This window comes from Herpailurus yagouaroundi, unplaced genomic scaffold, assembly GCF_014898765.1.
Source record: "Herpailurus yagouaroundi ecotype Mexico unplaced genomic scaffold, PumYag 28, whole genome shotgun sequence".
NCBI classification, from domain to species: Eukaryota; Metazoa; Chordata; class Mammalia; order Carnivora; family Felidae; genus Herpailurus; species Herpailurus yagouaroundi.
Genome location: NW_024412376.1, coordinates 23,453,196 through 23,472,473, shown reverse-complemented (window position 1 = coordinate 23,472,473; position 19,278 = coordinate 23,453,196). Strand labels below are relative to the sequence as shown.

At 35.5% G+C, this 19,278-nt stretch overlaps 1 protein-coding gene across 4 annotated transcripts in view; it reads right to left on the bottom strand.

The window, feature by feature from the left end:
- The window catches only part of SPOCK3 (SPARC (osteonectin), cwcv and kazal like domains proteoglycan 3), a 485,610-nt gene that overhangs the window by 260,174 nt on the left and 206,158 nt on the right, over positions 1–19,278 (bottom strand). For all 4 annotated transcript variants that reach the window (XM_040471022.1, XM_040471015.1, XM_040471030.1 and 1 more), the window contains one exon: positions 5,463–5,577. In XM_040471022.1, coding sequence (XP_040326956.1) covers positions 5,463–5,577 — 115 coding nt within the window. The remainder of the gene's footprint in view (positions 1–5,462; positions 5,578–19,278) is intronic.

The window sequence follows — 19,278 nt, the reverse complement described above, 5'->3', positions numbered from 1 at the left end:
GGTCCACAAACACACCACTAAGATAAATGTCCAGGAACTTCCCACTATGTTTTCTTGTGGGAATTTTATGATTTCACTTCTTCCATTCGAGTCATTAATCTATTTTGAGTTAATTTATGTATATGGTATAAGATAGTCATTTAGTTTCATTCTTTTGCATGTGGCTCTCCAGTTTTCCCAGTACCATTTATCAAAGACACTATCCATTCTCTGTTTTATGTTCTTGACTCCTTTGTTGTAAATTAATTGTTCATACATGAGGGGGGTTATTTCTGGGCCCTCAATTATGTTCCATTGATCTGTGAGTCCATACTATACTGTTTTGATTACTATAGCTTTGTAGTATACTTGAAATCAGGGAGTATAATACGTCAGTCTTGTTCTTCTTTCTCAAGATTATTTTGACCATTTGGGGTCTTTTGTGTTACCATACAAATTTTAGAATTGTCATTTCTGTGAAAAAGCCATTGGAATTTTCATAAGGATTCCACTAAACCTGAAGATTGTTTAGAATAATATGGGCTATTTCACAATATAAATATTCCACTTGAGGAGCACAGAGTATCTTTCCATTTTTTCTATCTTTGTCACATTCTTTTATCAGTGTCTTACAATTGCCAGAACACAGGTCTTTCACCTCCTTGGTAAACTCATTCCTAGCCAACTGTAATCTTTTCAAATCAATTGTAAATGAGATTGTTTTCTTAATTTTCTTAATTTCTCTTTCTGATAGATTATTATTAGTGTATAGAAATGCAACAAATTTCTGTATATTGATTTTGTATCCTACAACTTTACTAAATTTATTAGCTATAATTTTTTTGGTAAAAACTTCAGAGTATATATATATACGTATATATATATATGTGTATATATATATACACATATATATATAGTCTGTATCATTTGCAGATAGTGACATTTTTACTTATTTCCTTCTAATTTGGATTGCTTTTACTTCTTTTTGTTGCCTTATTGCCGTGGCTAGGACTTCCAATACTATGTTGAATGAAAGTGAGAATAAGAATCCTTGTCTTACTACTGATCTTAAGGAAAGACTTTCAGTTTTTTACCATTGAGTATGATGTGAGTTGTGGGTTTATCATAGATAGCCTTTATTTTGTTCAGGCATATTCCCTCTATATATCTGCTTTGTTGAGAGTTTTTATAACAAATGAATGTTGATTGTTAACAAATGTATGGTTTGGTTTCGTTTTGCATATACTGAGATAATCGTATGATTTTTGTTCTCTTTGTTAATGTGGTGTATTACGTTGATTAATCTGTGGATGTTGAAGCATCCTGGCAACATAGGAATAAATCCCACTTGATCATGGTGAAACATCCTTTTAATGTATTGTTTCATTTGGTTTGTTAATATTTGGTTGAGGATTTTTTCATCTATGCTCATGAAGAATATTGTGTGTGCATGGGCGTGTATGTGCGTGTGTGTGAGTGTGTGTGGGTGTGTGTGTGTGTGTGTGTGTGTGTGTGTGTGTGTGTTTCTCTGTTTTTTTCTTTGGTTTTGGCAGTAAGGTAATTCTAGACTCATAAAACTAGTTTGGGAGCATTCTTTCCTCTCCAATTGTTTGGAAGACTTTGAGAAGAACAGGTATTAACTTCTTGAATATTTGGTAGAATTCACTAGTGAAATCATCTGGTTCTGTACTTTTGTCTGGTTGGGGATTTTTGGTTTCTGATTCAATCTCCTTACTAGAAATTAGTCTATTCATATTTTCTATTTCTTCATAATTCAATCTTAGAGTATTGTGTATTTCTAGAAATTTATCTATTTTGTCTAGGTTGTCCAATTTGTTGGTATAAAATTATTTGTAGTATTTTTATGAACCTTTGTATTCCAATGGTATCAATTTTAACTTCTCTTTTATTTCTGATTTTATTTATTTGAGGCCCCCAGAGAGAGTCCCAGCAACTTCTTGTCTATCCAGCAGATACTTTAAGATCAGTAATTGGGTCTTCTTCACATATGTTCTAGGTTATTTTCAAACTGTTGTTTTTGTGCTGGATCCCAGGACAAGGGATTCTGTGTTCTCCATTCCCTGTAGTTCTGTGGTTTTCCTGGATTAATTCCCACTGGTTTTCAAGGCAAGGCATTTGGGTCATCATCTGTCCTGTGAAGGATCTAAGCATTGGGGTGCCTGATGTAGAGCACAGACCCTTCACTTCTCAGGGAATAGTCCCATATTTTTGAGATCCATCCTGATTACGGATTGCTGTTCCTGTTGTGTTTTCTTTTCCCCAATATGCCCTTTTCTCCTTTGTTGTGAGGCTCTGTTCATTCAGTTTTTAGGTCTTTTTCAGAGGAAATTATTCCATATGTATTGTAAATTTGTTGTGTCCATGAGAAGAGGTAAATTCAGGATTTTCCTACACTGTCTCTTGAACACATCTTTCTCAATAAATTTATTTAAAGGTATTTGTTGATTGGCTCCTATGTCCTTCCCAGACTACCTCCGACAAATACTCGCAAGGCGCACAGAAAAAAAACTTCAGACTTAGATTATCTAGGTTGACCAGTTCAATTGATCAAACTACCCAATTTTCCTCTCTAACATTCAAAAAGAAAAGCTCTTTTCATACATTATTCAAAGAACTATATACTAACCAGTATGTCAAGTCACATATAAAATTGTAAGTAAGACATAGACCTTACCTTCATGAGCTTCCTGTCACTTGCAGGAGATTCATGTTACACAATTTATTACAAATGTAATGAGTATTTAAAAGTGAGAAGTGCAGGGTTCTAAGGTAATGGAAAAATGGATGTTTTATCTAGTTTGAGGAGGGCGGGAGAATTAGGAAAACCTCTTTAAACAATGGCATTCGCCCTCCAGAAGCAAACAAGAAATTTCATCTTCTCTTTTATGAGATCAAGAAAAAAGAAAGTTGTTCCTATAAATAAAAACAATAGTAATTTCTAATCTAAACAATAGTAATTTCTAATCTAAACTATGTAAATGGTCAAAATTGATTAATTAAGCCTGTTTTCCTTGTTTCCCATACCCCATCCCCAAAGTGCACACACCCCAGATTTAAGACTTGCTTTATTTACATCAGCCACCTTTATTGATCAAACTTCTGGGCAAAACTCTCCTTCCCTAAGTGTTGTATAAACATTCACTATGTACCTACATCCTCAGAGCAAATAAAGCATATCAAATATTAATCTTAAAATCAATTCTTTGGAACTAGTTATTTATTTATTGAATATAGTGTGTACTGAGTGCAAATTTTATAATAGTTTATCAGAAAGAGAACAGGACTAAACAGTATTTACATAAAACACTTTGAAGTCCACTTACTTAAAGCACAGTAGACTCCCCCACTGCCCCAGCTTACCACTATACCAAAGGCAGAGTTGGCAATGGTTCTCCTTTTAAAACATTGCACCTGTTTATATCAAGAAATACTCTAGCTTTTGTTCTGAGTCTTTATCACATTAAGGAAGTTTCTTTTTGTCTGTAGTTATATCTTTGTTGAATAAGAGAAGCGGTGAGACAGAATAGTTGTAAAAAACATGGACTTTGGTGTCAGTAAACATGGACTGGAATCAATGCTCTGAAAATTCGCAGCTTTGTGATATTGAATCAGTTACTTTAACCTCTCCTGGCTTCAGTGTTCAGCGATTGTGGAAAGGAGAGAGTCTCTCTGCCCTGGGCATGAGATGAACTGTGAGGACTTCAGTTGCTCTTTGACTTAGTCCAGGGAGCACAGGGGGAGGGGGGGCGCCCAGGAAATGGCCAATGAGGTGTTAACTGTGTGTTAAATGAAAACCTTTCCCAGGGTCTCTGACACTTGTGATAAAACAGTTTTTGTTTTTATGAAATAAATTGACTAAGTCTCTGAAACTTAAGTGAGGGATTACACATGAATGTATTTCAACACCAGCCTATCGATTTCTCAAGTAAAAATCAACTCTCTCCTAACTCTCCATACATACATTTGCATACTAATATCTAAATTTTTGTGATTAATTAATGGGAGTCCAAGCAATTCAGAAACTTTGGAATCCTAGGGAAATAAATAGAAAAATAAAATTCTGGCCCAATGTTTTGGTATTTCTTTATAAAGGTAACATAGAGGACATGCTTGAGTGTGGAACATATTGCTGTTAACTCTGCTTTGCCATGCTGGGCCCTCCCACAGTATATTGACTTTATAGCAACATTATTTCCTAGAAGTCTTTTATACTTTGCATTCCCAGACTTGCTGTCTTTCTTCCTCTTACATACTTCTGCAAGTATATTATTGGTATGCCATGAATCTTTGTCCCAAGTGAACTTATTCCTAAACTCTTTATCTTGGCTCCATTAGCCAGCCTGTCTTGGCATTTGAAATCTCCCACGATAGATGTGGCATTATGGAATAAATTCCTCCTCTACTCCATTCAGCAGGTTGTCAAAGGTTTTATGCATATGTGCTTTCAAACTAATACGAAAAGTCAACAAAACTTAAAGTTTGTCATTTTCTAGAAATTCTACTTACATTCTTATTCTCTAAAGTCTTTATTCTCTGTTGGTATGTTTGAATAAAGACTGTAGAGTAAGGACACTAAAATAAAAATGCAATTAATCTCTGAACATACCCAGACAGTGAAATTCCCTTGCTCATTTGACGTAAAAGCAGTACAGTCCCAATGTCACAAAAGAGAGTGTTCTCATAAAGAGAATTCTTTTAAAAGTAATAAAGGGAATGGATACACCTGCCTACTTCAGTCAGTTACCTGTGATTTCACTTTTGGTTGTGCCATGTTTCAATACTTAAGACAGCATGAAACTACACAGGCTATTTCTAAATTACTGATCCTTCTCAAAATAGAGCTTATCTGACAGAAGCAGTGATATCATTATAACACAATATTTAAAACTCTTTCTTCTCTTGAAATTTTGTGCCAGCTTCCAGACTACAAGGACTCTACCAGTATGAGTGCTTCCTTAAAGGAAGGTGTCCTGAAGGGTTCTAGGTCCATATCTCTATACTGTGACTTTTTCTTTTTTAATGAACATCAATCATTTGTTTCATTTTTTCCTTGTCTTGTTTATTATTATTATTATTATTATTATTATTATTACTATTTGCCCTTTAACTTTGTTTCCAATTCTTCTTTGAGGAAAATAGGCACAAGCATAAATATTTAGAGGGTACCAAAATGGTACTTACTCCTTAAAGTTGAAAAAGTGTGAGTATGCAGATATAGTACTTCAATCTTCACAAACTCCTCTTTATTTAATAATATATGCCTAAATTCTATAATCCATAGTAATTCTGATTGATTAGTGTTTAACCCAAGTGAATCATAATTATATTAACCAATCTTCTGAAATTGTTTCAATAAAACTCTGGATATAAGCTTAGCAGACATTGCCAAATATTTACATTCTGCAGTTATTCATAGTAAGGAATACTGTTCAATCAGTGAAATTTAATTTAATAATGTTTACCTGTGTGTAAGCCTCCGGTGACTAATGCAGACTGCAGTCTGAGAATCTTGAGCAATGCATACCTTATGCCGACTACATTTCATCTTTGAGCATGGATCTTTGGCTGGATCTAAAGCTAAAAAAATGTTCAGAAAATATTAAGATACATTTCAATAAAATGGAGGTATCTCATCTCATCAAACGATTTGATCAAGAAATTTACACAGCAGTTCATCTCTAAATTTTCTTCACATTCCTCCTCTTCTAAGAGATACTTCTATTTTTACCCATATAACTAACTCAGTTAATAGATGGCTGCAATTTAATCATATTCTACTTGGAAGCTAAAATACATGCAACCTTATGACCAAACAATGTATAATCAAAATAGAAACTTTAAGACCAAAATTTCCTATAGTCGTTACTGTCTTCTAAGCAGTAAGGTGCAGAATAAAGTTGGGGCATTTTACTGTAATACTTGTGTTAGTTGAGGATTATAATTTAAACTTTTGCCTTCCCTAGATAGATGCAGGTAGGTGGACCTAAGGGACTAAGCCCAAAAGATTCTAGTGGGCGTTAATGAGTCCTTTGATATGCAAGAAGAGTCTATAGCTGTACTAGGGGGCTGGTTGAGTGTATCCTGGTAATAATACTGAGATATTGCATTTTCATTTTTAAATTGCTTGTGCCTGATGTCTGAACCCCCATTTCTCTAGACAAAACCCTTATCTTGATGGATGCCAACACAAAGAGTGTGTGATTTTTTGGTGATATTTTAAACAAGAGTCTTATTGAGATTTAATTTGCATACAATTCATTCTATTAATGTTTAAATTCAGTGGCTTTCAGTATATTCACAACTGTGCAACTATTATCATAATCAATTTTAGAGTATTTTTTAAATGGTAATTTATTTATTTTGAGAGAGAGAGTGTGTGCCAGATCATGACCAGGGGAGGGACAGAGAAAGAGGGAAAGAGAGAATTCTAAGCAGACTGCACTGTCAGCCCAGAGGCCAACTGGGGCCTCTATCCCGCGAACCTTGAGATCATGACCTGAGCCGCATCAAGAGTCAAATGCTCAACCGACTGAGTCACCCAGGCACCCCAAGTTTAGAACACTTTTATCTTCTCAAGAAAGGATACCCTTTAGTCATCACCCTCCAAGCCCCAACTCCCCCAGCTCCCTCACAACCATGAATAGCAGCACCCACTAATCTAATTTCTGTCTCTACAGATATGCCTATTCTTTCTTTATGTAAATAGAATTACATATATGTGGTCTTCTGTGACTGGCTTCCTTTGTTTGGAACTATGTTTTCAAGGTCCAACGATATGGTACCATGTATCACTATTTTATTTCTTTAAATTGCTGAATACCACTTCTCTATATAGAGATGCCACATTTTATTTATCCATCCAAGAGTTGAGGGGAATTTTGGTTGTTTCTACCTTTTGTTTATTATGAATAATGCTGCTATTGGTAATTATTATTGGTGATGTGTGATGGTATTTTTTTTGTGATTTTCATGGGTGGAAAGCCAGTGAGGGAGTTGGCACAAATAAGAAAAAGGTGCTGAGTGTCCTCTTTGGGTACATGTCACAACTGAGAGAAGTAACCCATGCAAGATGAAAGCTGAAAATAAAATTCTAATGCATATAGAAAAGTGGAACCTAAGTGACCCGAAAAATTTTTATTTGGAACCTACAAAAGTTTTTGGGAAAGCCCTGAGCTCTTTGCTGAACATGAAATGTGGATTTGAGCCAATCTTTTCAAATCTGAAACCTAAGGTAAACTAGAGCTAACATCTGGTGTATATATCAAATTTAGCTTTATGAATGTGTTAAATCAATAACCTAATGAAAGTGAATACGTTTTGATAACCAATAAATAAACCCAATTTCAATAAAATGCAGTTATAAATTATATAGAGAGATGCATTTAGTCAGTCAGAGAAAGGCAAATATCATATGATTTCTCTCATATGTGGAATTTAAGAAACAAAAAAAGATGAACGTAGGGGAAGGGAAGGAAAAATAAGAAAAACAGAGAGGGAAGCAAACCATAAGAGACCTTTAAATACATAGAACACACCGAGGATGCTGGAGGGGTATTGGTGTGGGGATGAGCTAAATGGGTGACGGGCATTAAGGAGGACACTTGTTGGGATGAGCATTGGGTGTTATACATGAGTAATGAATCACTGCATTCTACTCCAAAAAGCAATATTATATTGTATGTTAACTAAATTGAATTTAAATAAATTAAAAATAAAAACATATTTTCTTTGTTTAAAAATATATATTTCAACTAAACTCTTGAGATTTCAAATACTCAACACAAATTAAAAATACTAACACATATAGTTGGTAAGATATTCACTAAGAGACATCTTATACCATAATACAGTGGTCAGTACAATAACTGCATCTATTTGGAACACAAATGTTTAAATTTCCTCCATACTAAAAAAAAAAAAAAAGTTTTTGACAGGCAATTATTAGATAAATTATAGCTTCTCTTAATTTATGAATAATTTCAAAATTTAAGATAAACAATATTAGCTATTTTATTTTCTTTTTTCAAATGTTTTTTATTCATTTTTAAGAGACAGAGAGCACACACGAGCATGAGCAGGGGAGGGGCAGAGAGCGAAAGAGACTCAGAATCTTTTTTTTTTCAATTTTTTTATGTTTATTTCTTTTTGAGAGAGAGACAGAAAGAGACAGAGGGAAACAGAGCACGAGCAGGGGAGAAGCAGAGAGAGAGGGAGACACTGAACCTGAAGCAGGCTCCAGGCTCTGCGTTGTCAAGCACAGAGCCCGACGCGGGGCTTGAACTCACAAACTATGAGATCATGACCTGAGCTGAAGTCAGTCGCCTAACTGACTGTGCCACCCAGGCGCCCCAGAGGGAGACACAGAATCTTAAACAGGCTCCAGGTTCTGAGCTGTCAGCACAGACCCCGATGTGGGGCCCAAACCCACAGACCATGAGATCATGACCTGAGCCAACATCGTATGCTCAACTGACTGAAGTCACCAAGGCACCCTATTTTATTTTCTATGAAATGTTTAATATACTTTGTTCACTATGCAAATGAAAATTGCTAGAACATTCTAATTATACTGTAGCAGTTTAAACCATCACAAATTAGAAAACGGTCTCATTGAACTACTGTACCTTAAAACTGCATGATTTCTTGTTAGACAACATAAAGGAAAAACATACAGTAACTTAGAAGGTATTAAAATGTATTGTTATTTCTAATCGTTAGTCTATTTTGAGTTTAATTGTTAATATCACTTTTAAATGCTGATTAAAATTAAATAATTCTGCCTAAAACAAAAAACAAAACAATGTCTTTGTACCTACCACTGTATCTTATATTCACATGTCATACACTCATTGTGAATATATTTAACCTATGACATATTGTTCTGAAAGGGGAGTGTTTTTGTTTTGAAATACAACACTATGGTACATATGAAACTATCATGACTAATCTAACCTAGTTACACGCCAAATGCAGACTATTGATAGTTATTTTTAGTTATTCTTTCTAGTTTTCTTTACCTTATACAGCATGCATTAGATAATTTTCTAGAATTCCATTACACCTCTTACATTACATCTACCTAATTAAAGACATCAGAACCCAAAAATTTGTGTATAATAAGAAGGAAATTACTGGAACAAATATAGCACATGAAAATAAATTTAATGAAAATTTTACATAAAATTCTGCATAAAGGATCAAATAAAAGAGTAGTAGTATTGGGGTGCCTCATGGGCTCAATAGGTTGAGCGTCCGGCTTTGGCTCAGGACGTGATCTCACAGTTCGTGGGTTCAGGCCCTGAGTCAGGCTCTGTGCTGCCAGCTCTGAGCTTGGAGTCTGCTTCAGATGTTGTGTCTCTTCCACTTGCACTTTGTCTCTCTGTCTCACTCTCAAAAACAAATAAAAATTTAAAAAAAGTTTAAGTGTAGTAGTGTCAGGAGATGGAAACTATGATAGAAGGTGAACAAAAGAATCAAATACATAGAATCTGCACTAAGGAAAAGATCTCTGTGCATGTGATTTTAACCATCTGTACTTTTGAGTAGAACTTACATTGTTGGCAGCTTAAAAATTATAAAATATCACACACTGTAAATACAGATGCTTGAGATTTTATTCTTGAAATCACAACAATAACATAGCCATCTTCCCCTAGACTGAAGCCCATGGATTAGACTTAATCCTGTATTTTAAAATAGCCTGGCATAAATTCACCACCTCCCTCTGTTGCTATCCTCTTCTTTCCATCTCATTCCAATTAGCGTTTCCTGTTCTATTCCACATTACTGTATTTAACTTTTTCTCAGGCATCCAGTAAAACAACCCAAGCATCCAGTAAAAAAGATTTCAGTCAGTGCACTCGAATTCATTTGGGTATATTCTTTTTGTCTTAATCTTTCATAATCTTTCTTATGGATGTGAACTATCCTGGGGATCTAACGAATACTGTTTTTGTATTGTTTTGTTTCCAAACAAAGCAGTCTGCATACTAAACAACGGCCTTATACTTTCATCTATGATGTAGTTGCATTTCATTTGTGATATAGGATTTCCCTCACTCTTCCTCCAGAATATTCGGTTTTTAGTCCAGATTCCCCCGCTAATTTCTAGACCAGAGTAAGCTAGGGCATATCCAGCCTGACCCAGCTGCTAATGTGGGAGGAAGTGCCTGCACCAGCAAGGATTGGTGTGAGCAGAAAACAAATGTAAGTGGAGACAGGTATGTCAATGAAGAAAGATCTAATTCTTGAAAAGAATTCCCTATGTAAGGGGAACTGAAAAGTAAGGACACACAATGCAGATGGCAGGTCAAGAAAACAAACGGGGACAGTGACTGAAAGGTGCTGAATTCTCAATTCAGCAGAGAAATCATTAGTATTCATATTCTGTGCAAGTGGTATTGAAAGGAAAGGCAAAAAGTGGTGTCATTAAGGTGCAAAAATAGGTTTTATTGTTACTGTCAAGAACTGAAATAAACTTTAACAGAGAAGATCGGAACTCTTAATCTGTACAAACTGACTTCTAGAATTTAGCAGTGTTTATCCACAAAAAGCCTAGATTTTTAAATTAAGTCCTAAATATTCTAGGCTAAAGCCCTCTTAAATAATTCTGCATTTTATTTTTAGTGGGGTTAATGATGAACCAGTCACCTTAGCTAAGTCAATTTCAGAAAAAAATATTTCTTAGAAACTTGACAAATACAGTAAAAACTTAACTTTCCCATTACTGATTCAGACTTTTCAAACTACTTACTTCTATATAGTCTGATAGGTTCATCTAAAAATTAAAGATTTCTGGACTAGATGATCTCCAAATTCACATTCTTTTTTCAAAGAGTGTTAGTACATTACAGCATGCACTTTTGGCACCATAAATCCTATGTAGAATGGATCCTCCCCTCAACACATTCACCATTCTTATTAGAAAGGAGATATATAGCAAAAGCAATTAGAATGCATCAAGTGGAAATTATATACATATATGTGTGTATGTATATATAGTTAGCTATGTGAAAATATACACACATACCGGTGAAGGAATGGGGGATAATTAGAATGAATGAAAACTTAGGTCGGTTTTGAAATATGTACAATGAACAAAATGAAAGAAAACCCCAGTATAAGAAGCCAGTATAAATGCATAAAAGTATAAAAGGATGTCCTATTCCTGGAATGACAGTTCAGGAGGGATGAAATACAAAATGTACATACTGCCTTCAAGTATTGTGGAAAACCAAAACAAAACAAAACAACACTAGAGAGGCGGATGAAAGCTTCTTACCTTTTGGAGTTCTACCTTATAGGTAATGCCATGTCACTGAATGATTTTAATTTGGAGAGTGACATACTTAGGTTTGTATGGTAAAGAGATCACTCACAAAAATTTGGTTACGCTTTGAATAATTTTTGATCAAGACAAGAAAACTAACAAATATCCAGGAGACAAAGGATAAGAATCCACTGTAAGGGAAGATGGGCATGGGGACAATGCTGACTACAGAGCAAAAATAAAAGATGGTTTTGGGAGGGTCAAGCATGGTCTGTTGGAATAGGTATGCTGAGCAATGGGATCTGAATCAGCTGAATAAATGTCTTGCACCTGACCTCCACCATTTGTGGCCTTTTTCTGTAATGAATACTGCTGCAACTGATTTTCTTTTGATTAGTATTTGCCCAGCTAACTTTTGTCTGAACTCCTTTATTTTTAATTCTTAATTTTTATATTTTAACAATGCTCTCAAGAACTCTTGGGCAGATTTATAAGCACAGTCTAAGGGGACCTATCTCTTCTTTTGTTTCAACTGTGACTTTTTTTTTATTTAAAAAAAATTTAATGTTTATTTATTTTTGAGACAAGGAGACAGAGCATGAACGGGGGAGGGTCAGAGGGAGAGGGAGACACAGAATCTGAAACAGGCTCCAGGCTCCGAGCTGTCAGCACAGAGCCCAACGTTCTGAACTCACGGACTGTGAGATCATGACCTGAGCCGAAGTTGGATGCTCAACTGACTGAGCCACCGAGGCGCCCCTCAACTGTGACTTTTTTTAAATGTAATTGCACTCTTCTTTATTGCTTTCTTTTGTGTTTTCTATTCTGCAACATTTTGTTTCTTTATTTCCTTATCTTTCTTCTTTCCTTCCTCATAGTGTATTAATTATATTTTATTTAGTACCTTTTTCCTTCTGCTAGTTTGGAAGTTATACAATCTCTTTTAGTGATTTCCTTTAGATTTACATACACATCGAGCATCACTGGATGAGAATAACCATACAATAAGTAGATTACCCTTCTTCGGAAGAGTTCCATGTTAACACCAAATCTTTGACCTTCAACTTCCACACCAATTTCCATGAGTTCCTCTGCACTTTACCATAGAACCACTGCAAAATAGTATTTTTTAAATATTTTTTTTTATTTTTTTAATTTATTTATTTATTTTGAGAGAGAGAGCATAATTGGTGGAAGGGCAGAGGGGGAGGAGAAAGAGAATCCCAAGCAGGCTCTGCACTGTCAGAGTAGAGCCTGATGTGGGGCTCGATCTCATGAATGGTGAGATCATGACCTGAGCCAAAATCAAGAGTTGACCACTAGACCAACTGAACCAACCAGGCACCCCAAAAGAGTCCGTATTTCTATTATTATTTTTACTGACATAGCTAATTTAAACTTATCAAGTCTACCAATTTATTTGCCCATAATCGTTTCTTGCAGTTCACACTGTCTTTTGGGTCCTCTCATATAATTTTATTTGTTGAAGCATATCATTTTATGGTTTTTTCAACATGTGCAATTTGTGCCAGAGCTTTTATATATTTCTCTGAATGTATCTTTATTTTCCAATCAATTTTAAAGGATAATTTATCTGTGTCTGGCATTCTTATTTGATAATTACTTTTTTCTAGCCACAATAAAAATATTATTTCATGTTATTTTGCCATCAGTTGCCACTAATTAATAAGTCTGTTTTTAGCCTGTGGTTCTCTGGAAGCAGTCAGCTTTACCCCTCAGATATTATAATATTTTCTTATCATCAAAACTTTGTGCTGTGAAATGCTTATCTCCATCTATTATAGCAAACACATCAGCAAATATATCCTTCTCTTTGAATTTCAACTGGTAACAGAAGTACATTTAGGTAATGAAAGAACGCTTCAGCCACTAGGAAAAAAATCAAGAAAACAAAAACTTAAGTTGAACATTCATCATGATTTAAGAGCAGGTGAATTGTGCCATCGAGAGCTAGATTTAAATTTTGGAAAACTGTTGGAAAAATTGCAACATCACTAAATAGTGAAAGGCATAAAATTAAAGTAAGATGCATACCCATCAGCGTTCACTTGGTGAAATGTCTCTTTGAGCTTAATTGTGTGTTTTCACATAAAATTGTGTGTTTTCACATAAAATGACCATAAAGTGACCAGTAACTCGAACATGTTTTAAAAACCTTCACGGTTCAACAATGAAGCACTGAATATATTTTTGTTGTTGTTTTAACAACAGTTCGTTTCACTAAAACTCTATGCTGTAAAACTATAAGAAGAAGTGGTTTTCTAGGGAATTTTTTTTAACTTGCCAGATGTTAGAATGAAACGCAGTGCAAGTGAGCAGCATGGAAAATAGAGCTAATGCCTGATAGTTAATTAGACTTTTGACAGCCAATTTTGTGGCGCTAAATGTGATTAAATGTGGCTGCAAGTCTTTGGAGTGACTTTTCTTAGTTTTAAACCTTAATATTACTTTAGTTATATAACATCCTTCCGCTGTAACTCTGGTCTCCCCATTTCAAACATTACATGTGGAGATCTACACAATCAGCAGATTTGAATGCAACTGCTGCATTAATTTCTTTTGTAGTAAATATATATCAAAATATCACAATATTTATTCCAATAATATCCCATCTTATACAATTGTATGAAATACAACTGACTACTACATTGATAACTCAAAGATAATAAACATTCTAGAGGCAGAATTTTGTGCAACATCCAGTCTAGTATTAAAGTACTAATGACAATTTAAAAATGTCATGATCTTTTATTCTTTGTCGTTCTTTTACTTTGTCAAGATATCATATCTTCCACACTCCTTAAAGTGATAAATGTTAATAGTGTTCCTTTTATAAAAGAGATGAATTTCAGAATACTTGACTATATGTAAAAACCTATTATTTTTACAGGTTTTCATTCTCAAATATTATTTGTTACATAAAAATGATGATACTGAATCCTCATCATAAAGCTTTATTCTTAGGACTTTCATTCTAATATTTGAGGTAAATATATCTATGATTCAGTTAATACTTACTAAGAGGGTGCCTAAAATAAAATCATAAAAAGTCCCTACTAATAGGGCAATAATGTCTTAGCTTACTTAAATAATGTTTACCTGTAGTTCCTTGATGATTCTATATCTTAGTGTTTTCATCTAGAAATGAAAGAGATTGGTCCAATTCTAAAATGCAAAATAATATATTCTATAATTGCATGCCTTAACTTACCTGGGAGCTTTTATATAAAAAAGAAGAAATATTTTTAAATATTAACACTGAGTTGAGGGCACTTGGGTGGTTCAGTTGGTTAAGCATCAGACTCTTGATTTCAGCTCAGATCATGATCTCATGGTTTGTGAGACAGAGCCCCACATCAGTGTGGATGTGGGATTCTCTCTCTCCCCCTCTTTCTCATGCTCATTCTCTCTCTCTCTCTCTCTCTCTCTCTCTCTCTCAAAATAAATATATAAACTTTAAAAAATATATTACTACTGTGTTGAAAAACTGTTTATGCAACTCTGCATAAATACTTCCAGACATATAGAAAACAGCATATTTGGCATTATCATTTGTACTTTTGTTGCTAGTTATTAAGGTCTTATAAAATCTCTTATAATTTGCTATACAGCTCTTCTAACCATCCTACAGGAGGATATCTGGCCCACTTTAAGTGACACTCTGCTTTTCTCAGTCCTCAATTAAGACACAATTATCTCAGTTCAATAAAAGCCACTGACTCTAAACTCACCATTTTCCTAAATGAAGTTTACTCTTCTATTTTTCCTATTTAAAAGTAAAAATACAATCTACATGAACTTTTTTTTTTAAGAGAGTTTCTCTATTTTTGAGAGAGAGAGAGCACGTGCGCACGCATGGCTGCACATGAGTGGGGGTGGGGGGCAGAGAGAGGGAGACACAGAATCCATGAACTCTTTTTATTTTTTTTTTTTTAATTTTTTTTTTTTAACGTTTATTTTCTTGGGACAGAGAGAGACAGAGCATGAACGCGGGAGGGGCAGAGAGAGAGGGAGACACAGAATCAGAAACAGGCTCCAGGCTCTGAGCCATCAGCCCAGAGCCCGACGCGGGGCTCGAACTCACGGACCGCGAGATTGTGACCTGGCTGAAGTCGGACGCTTAACCGACTGCGCCACCCAGGCGCCCCCATGAACTCTTTTTAAAGAACAATGAGGCTAGGGGCTCCTGGGTGGCTCAGTCAGTTAAGCATCTGACTTCAGTTCAGGTCCTGATCTCACTGTTCCTGAGTTCAAGCCCCACATCAGGCTCTGTGCTGATAGCTTAGAGCCTAGAGCCAGTTTCAGATTATGTCTCCGTCCCTCTACCCTTCCCCTGCCCTGCTTGTGAGCTCTCTCTCACTCTCTCTCTCTCAAACATAAAATATAAATACATACATACCTACATACATACATACATACATACATAGAACTAAAACAAGACTTCTAAGCACAGATAGGTTTCCTCTGAAAGTTGTGTCAAAGATTGCTACCATTAGATAGTTTACACACTTACATGCACAGAGAGGTGTATATGTAAAAACAAGGAAGGATTTTATGACCATCGAACCTTCGGTATGAATTGGGTGTGAATCAGGAGATATTCTCCTGATATCGTCTATTCAATCTGCTACAAAATTAAAGGCACAGTAAGTGAGCACACCTCACTGCTAGAAGAAATGTTAAAATTAAAAAACTGAACACAGAAGTGTTGGCCAGAATTAGATCAACCAACCCTAACACACAGCTGGTGGGCAGTATAGAATGCTACAGGTTACTGTTAGTAGTCCAGGTACAATTAGGAGACAAAAGACTTAGTACCTCAAATAGGGAAAGTTTAAAATAAGGAATTGCTGAGGCTCCTGTGTGGCTTAGTTGGTTGAGCATCCAACTTTTGATTTTGTCTCTGGTCATCATCTCATGGTTGTGGGATCGAGCCCACATCAGCTCTGTGCTGAGCGTGGAGCCTACTTAAGATTCTCTCTTTCTCTCTCTCTCTCTCTCTCTCTCTCTCTGTCTCTCCCCTGCGCCCACCCCCCTCCTCTTTGTCTCTCTCCCTCTAAAATAAAAATAAGAATAAATAAAATAAGGAATTATTAATTATAATAAAAGAATAACTGTCAAAAAAAGGAGTAAAAAAGTCTCCCAAGAATACTCTAGTAATAATATGAAGTATCGATGGAAGAGCCAAACTAGAAAGGTGTGCCTCCTCCCCAGGTTTGGGATTCAATTCTCATTGGAGAAGGTTGAAGTACACCGAATGGCTCAGAAGTCTATTTAGTTAGCAGGGCCAGAGCTGGTTGGTCCGTAGTCACTGGCAAAGTGGGCAATACCATACCTCTTCCCCTCACCCATATGGTACAGGTGCACAGAGGCTGAAAGGAAGGGAATCACAGCAGGGATTGAGCAGGAAACACTCAACCAGTATGCAAGTGGGCTGAAGCCAGCAGGAGTGCATGGAGGGAGTTGAGGCATTGGGAGGCCATTTCCAAGTGCAAGACCTGGAGTACTCATCACGCACCACTGCAGTAGAAGGACAAACAGAAGTATTCCAGAGCCAGAAAGAGAAGTCCTTCACTCTGCAATGCCCTTGCAGTTCCCTACATTGACGACGCTTAATTTGTTACAAGACATGCTTACAGGATCCTGTTCTATCACTGCAGAGCAGGCAACGAAAAGGGAATTGAGAGATGAGAGTCAGTAAATTGATACCTCTCACAATCCCTTTGGAAAATATTTCGGCAGTTTGTTATATAATTAAACAATACTACATCTTTGAATTTATCCAAGAAAATATTTGAATGTTCACGAAAAGACTACTACAAAACAGTCATGGAATGCTTATTTATAAGAACTAACCCAAATATGCATCAACAGATGACTGTCGTCATACAAAGACAATGCTACAGCAATAAAACAAACAAACAAAAAAACCAAACCCCTGAAAAATGCAATACTGTTAGATAAATCTCAAAACCACTATAGGAAAAAAATGGCATAAAGGAAAGTATACATGCAAGGTACTTCCATTTGTATCAAGTTATATACAGAACAAGCTAAAGTAAATTAAAGTCAAAGAAATCAGAACAGTGATTGCCTGGATTGGGGATAGGCAACCAGGGGGATTGGGCAGAGGATGCAATTCGGGGAATGTCTGGAGTGATGGAAATGTTCTTTATCTCAAAGGAGGTAGTGTTAATTCAATTATCTGCATTCACCAAAATGCATCAAACTGTACATTTTCAACTATTGCATCTTATTGCATGTAAACTATGCATTAATTAAAAAAAATTCCTGGTTTTTTTTTTTGTTTTGTTTTGTTTTGTTTTTCTCCTGAGGCATCTTTTGAAGTCTCCATCCTCCATGAGAATATTTAAGGTCTTTCTCAATCAATCATCTCAGGGCAGCAGAGCATACAATCAAAAATGAAAGGTGCGAATTTCACCTCTGAAAAATCAATTCCGCATCAAGGGGCATGTTCTTTTGCAATAAATGCTGCACAATGCAGATAGGTTAAATTAATGAAAAGCAAGTCATAATAGGAAAGAGAATGCAGAACAGGATCTCATTCACTCAGATCTGCGTTCAAATCCTACTGGCAAGGTCTACATAAGACTTTAGACGTAACTGCCAGAATTTAACTGTCCTAAAAACAGAAAGAGCTTTTAAGAATGCCCAAAAGTTTAAAGAAGACGAATATTTTGTAAAACCAACGATAATACTGGCTGAAGCAACAAGTTGATAGAATTTCTAACTAAGAACACTTCCAAACATACAGAGTAATCTTCAGAACATTTTATGAATTAAATGCTTTGGAGCAAAACTAATGAGACTAACCAATTTTTTCAAATATTCCTTCTTTCAGCAGATCGGTCCTGCTTGCACAGAGCTGTAGTTACAACAATGGCAGACATTCTTAGTAAAGCAACGGTGGTAATTAGCCTGGCAGGTAAGTAAACCGTATGGGTCTTCCGTAGCCTTCAGTTTGTCACGTCTAATTAATATCATGGCTCACAAAAAAACCAAAGAATCCTTTGCAAAGTACTGATCTGACTACTGTTAAATGAAGCTTTCACTGCCTGCCACCTACTTAGGTGGGATTAGATTAAAGCCTCTGGTTTGCTCAAATGACTAAATCAAATGAGGGTGTATTTTCTGATAGGGCCCTTTCAGTCAGCTTGTTTCGTGAAACAGTTTAATCTGTACTTTACTCTGGTGCAAATGGAAACCTCTAATGGCTATTTACTAAAGGACTGCATCTTTAGCATTGATGTATCAAATTAATGGTTTACCACATCTGGAAATTTAATATCACAAACTGTCAAATTTATAAACCTAAATACGCTGGACATTTTTGTTGCCTAAAGTATTTGTCTAAATATCCAAAATATTCAAAAATACTTTTAGTCATATTCTTGGGGTTGTAAATTGACATTGCAATAGGATCCCATAGGGCCTGGCTCAAATCATTAGAGCAGAATCCAATTCTAGCAATTGACATAACAAAGCCCTATAGAATTACAAGATGTGGTTCCTTATCAAACATGATGGGACCAGTGGATGCAAATGGCTATGATGTTAACTTTATAAGTATTTTTATGTTAAATATTAAAAGTATATTTTTTCTTTCTAGGCTATTTCAAAGAACATGATTATAAAAATACCACGTGCAACAGTGATGACAAAACTGAAACACGGTAAATTCTGAAGGACTCCATGATTGATCAGTGGGGAAACAAGGTCAAAGTAAAAAGGAACCAGTGTTGTTGTATGTTATTATTCAACTTTGAAATGTGCATGATGGGTAATATAATTTGAAAAGGGTCAATATTGCCTTTTTGGATACAAAACCTTCACTCTATTGTATATTATTAATCCTATGAAGAAACTGATATATGTCACTGTGAGATATAAGAAGAAGAACCTAGAAAATACTCGGTCTGAACTTGCAAATTTAAATATATTGTGAGAAAATGGTTTGGGAAAAGTAT